This window comes from Ziziphus jujuba, chromosome 1 (assembly GCF_031755915.1).
Source record: "Ziziphus jujuba cultivar Dongzao chromosome 1, ASM3175591v1".
In the NCBI taxonomy this organism is placed as follows: Eukaryota; Viridiplantae; Streptophyta; class Magnoliopsida; order Rosales; family Rhamnaceae; genus Ziziphus; species Ziziphus jujuba.
In genome coordinates this window covers 44,169,718-44,180,415 of record NC_083379.1, presented here as the reverse complement: position 1 = coordinate 44,180,415, position 10,698 = coordinate 44,169,718, and the positions used below count along the sequence as shown (strand labels likewise).

The 10,698-nt window shown below is 30.4% G+C and overlaps 1 protein-coding gene across 4 annotated transcripts; it reads right to left on the bottom strand.

Moving 5' to 3' along the window:
* LOC107404820 (probable LRR receptor-like serine/threonine-protein kinase At1g05700) lies at positions 1-8,136 on the bottom strand. Of its 4 annotated transcripts, XM_060816356.1 has the most exons (17): positions 8,082-8,136; positions 7,742-7,834; positions 5,401-5,452; positions 5,256-5,307; positions 5,012-5,105; positions 4,370-4,904; positions 3,644-4,113; positions 3,381-3,519; positions 3,181-3,252; positions 3,014-3,085; positions 2,822-2,902; positions 2,482-2,645; positions 1,731-1,942; positions 1,224-1,350; positions 1,037-1,102; positions 742-931; positions 1-629 (listed from the first exon to the last, which is right to left on the bottom strand). In XM_060816356.1, the coding sequence occupies exons 5-17, from the start codon at positions 5,091-5,093 to the stop codon at positions 251-253; spliced, it is 2,589 nt and encodes an 862-aa protein (XP_060672339.1). In that variant the 5' UTR covers positions 5,094-5,105; positions 5,256-5,307; positions 5,401-5,452; positions 7,742-7,834; positions 8,082-8,136; the 3' UTR covers positions 1-250. The 4 variants fall into 4 exon arrangements, with proteins under 4 accessions (XP_060672339.1, XP_060672328.1, XP_015867305.1 ...); XM_060816345.1 differs by lacking the exon at positions 5,256-5,307 and having other exon boundaries at positions 5,012-5,200; positions 5,346-5,452; XM_016011819.4 differs by lacking the exon at positions 5,256-5,307 and having other exon boundaries at positions 5,346-5,452.
* Between the last annotated feature and the right edge of the window lie 2,562 nt (positions 8,137-10,698).

Below are 10,698 nucleotides of genomic sequence, written 5' to 3'. Positions count from 1 at the left end.
TAATTTCTAATCATAATTTATATATGAAAATGGTGGGCACCGAGTACTATAGTATTAATTAGTACATATAAAATATCTATAAAGTTTGAGACAAAGGAAAGTATCCATGGGAAAGAGACTATCACATCATGTACGAGATTTTGTGATGTGGGTCCTGCTTGATTATCGATCAAGTAAAAAAGCATTCACAAAATTAAGAAGAAAAAAGTACCCCATAAAAAGTGCAAATATACGAGCTAGTTATTACCTACTACCTTGCTGAGGGACTCAGCTCAATGGAATTTTCTCTTGATTCAGTATGGGCGTTATCGTTTCTTGTAGCCAAACACTCCTTTAGTTCAGCCACCACTTGATTCATGGTTGGCCTTTGGGTGGGCTTGGAAGATACACAGTTCATCGCAATTTCCATAGCTTTCCAGGCAGAGCTGGTGTCAAAATTTCCCTCTAATCTCGCATCAACAATACTTGTCATATCCCCTCTTTCAAGCATGAAAGTAACCCAGTCACTAATGTGAATCTTCTCTTGGAATTTATGAAGAAAGGGAGGCCGACCTGTGATTATCTCTAACATTACAACCCCAAAGCTATAAACATCACTTTTCTCATTTAACCTGTATGATCGGTAGTACCTGTAAACCAAATTAGCAAAGTTATATAAATTCTTCTTGTTTTTATTTTCCTTCTCTGCTTCAAATTAAAATTGATTTTTAAAGCTAATTAATCAATAAAATATATACTTACTCAGGGTCAAGGTATCCGGGAGTGCCAACAACTTCTGTTGTCATATGAGTCCTTGTATCGGTAGGGAATGTTTTGGATATACCAAAATCAGAAAGTTTGGCTAGCATATATTTATCTAACAAAATGTTTGTAGTTTTTACATCTCTGTGGATTATGGGAGGCCTACAGCCGTAGTGCAGATACTCTAGTCCTGCATTTCAAAAGCCAGACATTTCCATAAGAATCGTGATTTTTTAAAATAAGAAACAAAATTAACTAAATTAAGGAAATGAAAGTCATTAATTAATATGTTGACCTTGTGCTGCCTCCATTGTAATTCGAAGTCTGTCTTCCCAATTCAATGTTTCTGAAGTACTCTTACCTGCATCCATAAATCCATATGTTAGCATCTTCTCTTGAATAATTAATCAATGGGAAAATAAAAAATTAAAAAATAATAACTCCAAAAGTGTGGAAACAAACAAATTTTTTTCCTGCCTAACCTGAGAGAACTTCTTGTAAGTTTCCTTTGGCCATGTACTCGTACATGAGCCCTAAGCTGGTTTCAGCATTGCAGTATCCAACAAGGCTTGTTAAGTTTCTATGATGAACTCTCATGAGAAGCTGAACCTGAAGTTTCACAAATCCAAGGACCAACAGCTTAGTGAATTTTCCTTTTGGGAGTATAATTGCTATATATTTATTGTGGTTATTTTTTTGAATGATTTTCACTTTTTTATGATGCGGTTGATATTATTGTGATTTTTCAAAAAATAATATGCAAGTTATAAAGGGTGTTTTAGCCATTTTATCACTTCTATTAACTGCGTCGATAGGTGGTTTATATATATTTATTACTGTATTAGCTTGAAAGGAGCATCTAATTGAGCAGAAAAAGGGATGAAAAATTAATTAATAGAGGGGTTTAAACGTGATCATCCCTTTATTTTGTTCTTATATAATTTTATGATTACTTTACTTGGAGAGAAAAAAATTATATAATTTGATACCTCAGTAAGAAATTCTCGATACCCTTGAACTGATGATTCGGACAGCATTTTCACGGCTACTTGAGTGTTACCTAGCTTTCCACGGTAAACAGTTCCGAATGAGCCCTTACCAATACTCTTGTCAAAGTTGTTGGTAATTTCCGCTATTTCATTGTATGTAAATTGCCGTTTTACAGATTCCAACGGCCCATTTTGAGATAATGATTTTGTATCTGTCCAAAAGAATATTAGCATGGAATTTAGGAATTATTTTGCAAAAGTTAAGATTTTATTTAACATAATTTTTGAAAAGTTAAAAACAATATTTGAAATTATTTTTAAAAATATTTAAATCATTTTTAAAAAGTATTTTTGACCTTTTTCTAACCAAAGCTAATGAAAAATATTTTTAGAAACCTAAAAGCATTAATAAAAGCTGAAATATAAACTGTATCAAACAAGACTTAAGTACATGCCTGTAAGGAACTACTATGATACGAATTATATGAAAAAAAAAAAAATCTAAATATGCCTACATATAAATAAAGAAATGGAACAGTTTTCCATCTTTGGCTTTTTTTTTTTTTTCCTCATACTATACTATGACTAACAGTGGCGAGAAGCACCATTATTATTAAGAAAAAATATTAACTTCGATGCAGTTGAAGCATAAAAAGGAAAAAAAAAAGAAAAAAACAAAAACAAAAAGGCCAATCAAATGACGTTTGAAACAGTAAATTTTAGCTTATATTATGGCAGCCTTAATAATTACCACGCTGTTTTCTTTTAAGGCCCCACCGAATAGCCGAAGCGGTTAATAGGAGAACAAAAATTCCACCAACCGATGCAACTATGGGAATAACAAAATTGTTGATTTTGTTTTTCTTCTTTTTGCAAGACAATGACATTGCACATGGATCTTGATTTTCGTCCATACTGCAACATTATCAATAAATACATATATTACGTAATCGGTGATATCCAATTTCAATGGAGATTATTTAATAAATTTATGCATGACTTATGAAAAAATATATTAATTAAAACAGAGAAAAGAAATATGATAAAAAAAATGATTAAATTAAAGGGCTTAAGATTTTCATCAAGCACACCTAATTGACAGCAAACCATCCTTGGACTTTTGAAGTAGTCCAACCGGAAGTGAACCTGTAAAATTGTTTTTCTCCAAGTGTCTGCATGCCAAGCCAAATTAATCACCATATGTTCACCAAGTTTTTATTACTATATATAATTAACGAAATTTTCATTCGGTACTTCTTGATCCAAATAACAAATTTACTTACAAAGCCGTCAACTCTGGTAACCAAGACAGAAATTCTGGTACTATTCCTGTAAAGCTGTTGTTTGATAAGTCCCTGAAATGAGAAATTCCATAAATATGTAAAACTGTATAACCTTAAAAGAGATTAGCTGCGTCTTCATTATTATCTGCTGTACGGGTCGCACTTACAAAATTTGTATGTTGGAGAGATTGGATATGAAATGAGGTATCTCCCCGGTTAATCCACTTGAAGACAAGTTCCTGATTCAGTGTGCCATATATAGATTATAGATTCAATAAAAAACGAAGTTACCTAGCTAGCTAATAATTGAGAAATCAATATATATATATATATATATATATTATTGAAAGAGCATATGGAGACTTACAAGTATATGATAGTGGGGGGATCATAACCAGCGTAACTACAATTTAGACCGTCCCACAAGTATCCACGGGTACATGGGTCCCCTTGCCAGCTGTTTTTCTTTATTCCATAACTTGATTTTAGCTTTGTCATGGCATCAGCTATGTATATATAATAGGGAATTTTTAGTTGCAAACAGAAAAATTCATTAGGCACATAATTAAACTTGGATGAAAATTAGCATGCATTTGTTTGAGAAATTAGTAAGTTGCCTTATATACATACCATCTCTATCAAGGGTTTCTGATTGCAAGAATTCTTTTACCGCATAAACTTCGAAGGCATTGAGGATGGGCGGAAGGGTTGAATTAGCGGTCTTGGAGATTTTGAAAAGTTGTCCTCCGGTTAGACCAGTACTGCTGTATACGGTTGTTGATTGCAGGTAATCAGGAGAACGAGGCTTGAACAGCTCTCCATCATGAGACACTGTAAATTCTCTAGATTCATTGGGTTGGAGCTTTTGGACTTCAGCAAAGTGCATGTACACATAATATTGAGTGGTATTGTCATCATCTGGAAGCCAAAATTCCAAGGGATCGTTGGCCCTTTTTGGCGTGACAGCGGTGCTCATCACATCAGATGGTAGTTGGAATGTATCATCATCAGACTCGACAGGGAGTGACGTGCTTATATTTAACCAATTGTCATTGGAATTATACAAATACCAAAAGCGATCATGGACATCGTATGGGTACCTATAAAAACATATACATATATATATACATATATGTGCAAATAATATCTCTAATTTAGAATAATCTGCTTAATTAATAAGGATATTAATAACCAAAACACCTTTTCAGGGGGTAATTAAGTAATATTATTTGTGATAACCATATATCATATTATATCCCTCTCCTAAATACTATATGATACCATGGCAGTCAAAAAGCGAATTTATTATGCAAATCATAGAATAACTCTTGTATATATATGAAATGACCTACTCACCTGTATGGGTTATCAGATCCAGTGTCGAACCGATTGACTAGTGCTAAGGACCCTGTTTGAGCCTTATAATATGAAAGGTTCAAAGGCCTTAATTCAATGGCTGATATAATTGGAGTCCCAAAGCCTCTGTTCACCAGACAAACATGTAAATAGTTTTGCACAAGAACATGTATGATCTCCTTTTCCAGGGAATTGGCTGCGTCTTTCAACTTTATTGAGTCCCAGAAATTAGATCCAAGATATAAGTCGAATCCTGGTGCTGTATCTTGGCCATCATAATTTCCATACAAGAAAGATGCTCGGATCAAATATTTAGTACCATTTCTAATATTGTTTATTTTGTAACAGTTTCTAATTCCTTGAGGGAAGCTCCTGAGATACCAGAGCTGCTGTTGATAGTCATCTTTGTACTCTGACAAGATGGAGTGACTTTCACCACTGTCTATCAAGTTGGTATCTGGAACATAAATTAACTGTGTTTTCTTCTCAGTATAGCTTGAATTATAAGGTCGCCCACAATCTATGCTGATGAAGCCTAAGAAATACAAGAGAGAGAGAGAGAGAGAGAGAGAAAGAGAGAGTCAGCCTAAACCCAAATTATGAATAATATTAATTGCATTATAACAATATATAATTGTTTACCTTCTTGATCCTGGGCGAGAGTTACATGAAGAGCAAATACACCGAGCAATGCAAAAAAGAAATGCTTGAAAGTCCGCAACATGATCAAACTTTCCTGCTTAATTAATTGGTAGAAGAAGACGTGGATTTTGTTTTTGTTAAGAGCTAGCTAAGTTATGATAATCTTATATCTAAATAACTCGGCCATTTCTTCCCCCCCCCCCCCCAAAAAAAAAAAAAAAAAAAAAAAGAACATTATTATTACCTGTAGGAGTCCTGAATATTAATAATATACATTATCCACTACGAAATATTGCCTGAGGAAAAAGTTCAAATGCTAATTAATTAGTATTACCTCCTAACCAATAAAAATGGGAGCCAAGTACAGACAGCTGGTGAAGCTTATGTACCCATGTCGGCCGGATCGCTTTGAAACTTCAGACCTAATAACTTTTCAAAACACTGCAAGAAAAATATAGAACAAGTTCCAACTATAATCTGGAGATACAGTAAATTAAAAGTAGTTACAGCCCATCAATTAATATTGATGGAATCCGGACCTCTGCTACTTAGAAAATTAGCTGCTTTTGACGCTTTTATTTGACTTAGAAAATTGGCTGCTCTTGGCGGCTTTTATTGATGCTAGAGAGTCGTATATAAATAATCAAGCCAGTAACATACCATCCTGGTAAAACAAAATCATCTAAAAAGATTAAAATAATAAGCACCTTATAGATTTTATTATTTATTTATTTATTTATTTTTCCTACATATACATTTTATAATTAGTATAAGATAGTCAATGTTAGAGTTTTGATCTATTAGAAACACAGTTCTCTTTTATATTGAACATTTATTCAAGTGATAATTATTAAAAATTATTATTTAATGAATTAAAATTTTAATTTTAAATCATTAATTCATATAACCATCTTAACATTTGACATGCCAATACCTTATTTTCATATTATATTAGAAAAATATTTCAAACATATCATTTCTTAGTGAATATTATACATACAAAATTAATAGTAACTATTAAGTCTTGGATTCAGGTGATATATATATATATATATATATTTCAAAAATTTAAAATTTGAATGGTGCGCTCTTATAACTATTTGGAGTAATTTTTGGTCTTTAATTTCTTTTTTCATTTGAAGAGACGTATATATTTTTTTAGCGTATAATTTTTTCTTTCATCCCTTCGTTGGTAAAAGTTTCTCTAAAATAAAGCATTAACTTCGGAAAACCGAATATGAAAATTATAATGTTTACTATCTATAAACAAATTAAATACCAACCAAACTTCTAAAGCCTCCTTAGAAAAATAAATAAATAAATAACTTGTTTGAAAACATGGTTTGGTTTCAGTTTTAGTTTTTTATTTTTTTCTATTAACTATTTCAATTTTTTTTTCAGACAGTTAACTATTTGTAATTGGTTTATGTGAAGATAGGCGAATGATATTTTTAACTTGTTTAAATATCTTCAACGATTAAAAACTTATAAGAAGGGAAACAAAACTAAAAACTAAAACCCAACACAATTTAAAATTGTATTGATATTTTTTTTCTTTTTTAATTTAATTTATAATTAACTTAAGTATCTAACACACTTTAAGTATTACTTATTAACGTTTACATACAGCAAAATAAAAAACTAAAACTAAAAAACTATGTCACCAGACGACAAGCAAAGTCTTCAAGCCTAGTCGTTTGCTTAAACTCTACGCAAATAGACCTGTAGTCATTCACATGCAGGTTGACCCAGCTGTGAGCCAATATCTTAATATCTTAATATTTTTTTTTTCACCACTGTCCAGAAAGGTCGTGTCTGAAATGTAAATCAAGCCTGTTGTCTTCTCACAGTAGTTTGAAATATATGGTCGGCCACAGAATTTGAGTTATTCTTAATTATATATAAGCCTGGTGTTAGGATTAATTATATATATTAATCCTGGTGTTATGATTAATTATATATATAATTATTAAATTGATTTTTGAATGAAACAAAATTTAAATTAGATAAATTCAATATAAAAAAAAAACACATAAATCCTTTATCTTATCATTTTTTAACAAAATTTGTCTAATTAATAAATAAAATCATTAATGTCAATCAACAAAATTGCATTTATTAATCTAAACATCCATAAATAGGGGAAAAAATAGAAAAATAAAATTTAAAAAATGGAAAGATAAGAAGAGAAAAAATAATTGAAAGTAGAATTGATACAATAAAAAAAAAAAGCAAAAGATTCAAAAAAAAAATAAAAGAACAAAGATTGAAAAAAAAATGATGACCAAAAAAAAGAAAGAAACAAAGGAAAGGGAAGATAATATATATATATATATATATATATATATATAAAGGAGGATAAAAAATAACGGAAGAAAATGAAGTAAAAGAAGAAAAAAAAAAAGTGATACTGTTGGGGGAAAATAAAGGAAAAGAAAGAAAGATTTAAAAACTAAAAAATAAAATCTGAAAAAAAATTGAAGAAACAAAGATTAAAAAAAGAAATAAAAATATAAAAAAACCTAATCTGAGTGGGATAAAATCATCTTACCCCTTTACATGGGATTAATTATTCCATTTTAAAGGAATTATTTAGTGGATCCAAAATTTTTTAATCCTCTCAGTTACTCACATCAAACATGAAATTGAGATTTTTTTTAATCCCAATCCAAATCTTACTCCTTCTTATCAAACAGGCCATATATGTATCTAATAAATAAAACTATGTACCTTCTTGAGGCTTGGCGTAAGTTAAAAAGAGCAAAACCACCGAGCAACACAAACAGAAAATGCTTCAACGTCAGCAACATGATCACCCTGCTCCTGCTTGATATTGGTAGAAGAACACAAGGATTTTGTTTTTGTTAGGACTTTAGGAGCTTATTATAATCTTATATAATTGTAAGTTATATATTTGCGTATATTCATTTAGCAAAACAAAAAAAGTTCCCACCATATTCATTTATCTGAAAAAAGAAAGAAAAAAAAAAAGAAGTTCCAGCCATATTCTGATTACCAAAATAAAGTTCCAAAAATATTCTGGAGATACATAGAAGAAAGTACCACTTACCAGACACCGATATTGATGGGATCCGGCCCTCCGCTGGTGCCTTTTTATTGACGCTGCAGAGTCAAAGGAAACCAAGGTACTACAGCAATTAATATCTATTGTTCCGTACGTGTAGTTGGCTTTTGATTCAGTCATAAGAAAAAAACGTTTCTTTCGTGGAAAAAAAAAAAATCCCACAAACTCTAGTCAATAGATTAAAATTTTCATATTCAAATGCCCTTTTTCTGTGGAAGAGAAACAAAAATTATTTATTATTATTATTTTCTGTAGAATTCTGTAAGTCTTTCTACAACAGTCAATTTATGTATTTCCTCATAAAATCTGATTTTATATATAACAAATATAACAAGTTTTATATAAAGTATTTCAAATTGTGGAAAAAGCGTATAGAATATAAATTATCGAATGATTAGTATTAAGAGTAACTAAAAATAATAAATCAGTGTTTTTTTCTAGAAATAGGGAAAAAATTTCCTCAATTAAAATTTCCTATCTCAATAAAAAATCCAAATCAACCTCATTTATCATATATATTGTTAATCTATTTCTAGCATTGTAAATTTAAAGGTTATATTTTGATCTGTTATCATAATTTTTTTTTCGAAGTTTTTCAGATTCCATAAATCTCTCTAATTAAATTAATTATTCTAATCGATACCAAAAGTCGTTAACTAACAATTATAAGTTATGACGGAGTGAAATAATTACCTAATAAAGTAATTTTATATAATTCATGGTAGATCCAAGAGGGTGACAAGACAAGTTAATCAAGAATTAATTTGATCTATGCCGGGTTGACTTATGTGTCAAAGTATGAAAAAATCTAAAAAGAGACTGATAATTTATCAAACTAAAGAGCTACATGAAAAAATTCTCTTTCTTTTAAAAAAGTGATTTGACCAATATGGCAGGTCGATCTGGCTCAGTTAAAGCAGGAAAATATTTCTAGTGCAATAGGAGTACATATTCCTCTTCTAATTTATATGTGGATTCCGTATTAGAAAGGGAAGTATTTACTTCGATTGTATTGTAAATTGTTCCTCAAAACATAGCATTACCCCAGAATAAATTTAAATTAATTAATTAATTAATAAAAGACATTTTGTACCTGCCAATACTCAGTAGACTTTTTTTTTTTTCCCCTCAGAAACCAAGAAATAAACAAGAGACTTTTTCTTTAAGAAATAACTGCCTCAGGTAACCTGAAATTTTTATTTTCTTTACTCCACGGAGTAATAATATTTTTGAATCGTTCTTTCTTTTCTAGCTACGTACATGACAAATGGAGAAGCAGGTCGAAACTTCTCTGCAACTACGAAGCGTTCGAGCTTCATATTAGAAACCCTTTCACTATTGACTAATTTACAATTCTAAAAGAAAGTTCAATTACCATTTACTTGGTTTAATTTGTGCGTTATTTACACGTAATACTTCTGCATGTGGCCTTACGTAGGCAAAGAAATTACAAACCATTTGCAAGGTTGCTATGGTAGTATACTAAATTTGTCCAAGAATTCTGGATAAAATTGCTCATCATTTCGCTTTCGATTCTTCTTCTTTCTAGATCTATCTTGGAGTAAAGTCTGGTATATATGTATATACAGTTTCTTGAATGTGATTAGAAATTTATATGTACTTTTTGCCAAATGGCATAATATATATTTTAGCTACAACCTCAACATTCCAAGTCAAGTCACTGCCGGTATTTGAATTGAAAAACAGAGTAAAATGACACAATCTTTCATCTTTGACTGAGAAGAAAACAAATTTTCGCATATGGAAGATAGAGAATCGTCAAAAACTGATGTTGGATTCGTCTGTTGCAGTAGATCCATATTAACGCGTGGAAGTTAAATTTAGGGCTATGTTGAGTGTTTGGATTACCTAAATTAGGAAACATTTTCAATAGACTATTAGTTATCAATTAGTGTTAATTTTGTTTTATGGTTTAGAGTTAAAAACAAAAAATAATGAAAAATAAGCTTTTTAATAAAAATATTTAAAAATAATCAAGTCCTTTTAATTTATTCAAATTAAAAGTTTGTATTTATCTATTAAAAACCATCAAATATCTCATATTTATATCCATATAATATTTATTTTTTTTACCTAAATTATTTATTACTATCAAAATAATTTTTCTATTTTCTCAATTTCAATCATCTTTTTCTCTTCTTAATCCCTAATCCTTCTTCTTATTTTCTTTTTTGACTTAATTTATAGTTAACTTAGATATCTAACAAATTTTAATTATTACTGATTAACGTTTAGATACAGCAAAATAAAAAACAAAAACTAAAAAACTGTGTCACCGGACGACAAGTAAACTCTTGAAGCCAAGTCGTTTGCTTAAACTCTACGCAAATAGACAGGTGGTCATTCACATGCGGGTTGACCCAGCTGTCAGCCAAAATCTTAATATTTGTTATGCGGGTGATGGTCAAACTTCTAATTAGCAACATAGCTCTAAAAGATGTCGACATTCAACTTTCAATTAATATCTGTTATGCGTCTAATGCACTTTCAGTTTGGTCTTGACTTTTTAAGTCTTAGCACCCCAACGGTCAACTTACGTATCCCACGCTCTCAATTAACGAGGACATTTGATGAAGAAGAA

What these genes read in the sequence shown, in the direction of transcription:
- LOC107404820 (XM_060816345.1), bottom strand. Translation starts at nt 5,093, where the DNA reads ATGTTGCGGACTTTCAAGCATTTCTTTTTTGCATTGCTCGGTGTATTT. An exon ending in AGAAACCCTTGATAGAGATG is followed by an intron (nt 3,520 to 3,643) that starts GTATGTATATAA and finishes ATATATACATAG; the next exon opens with CTGATGCCATGACAAAGCTA. An exon ending in GATGGTTTGCTGTCAATTAG is followed by an intron (nt 2,646 to 2,821) that starts GTGTGCTTGATG and finishes ATAATGTTGCAG; the next exon opens with TATGGACGAAAATCAAGATC.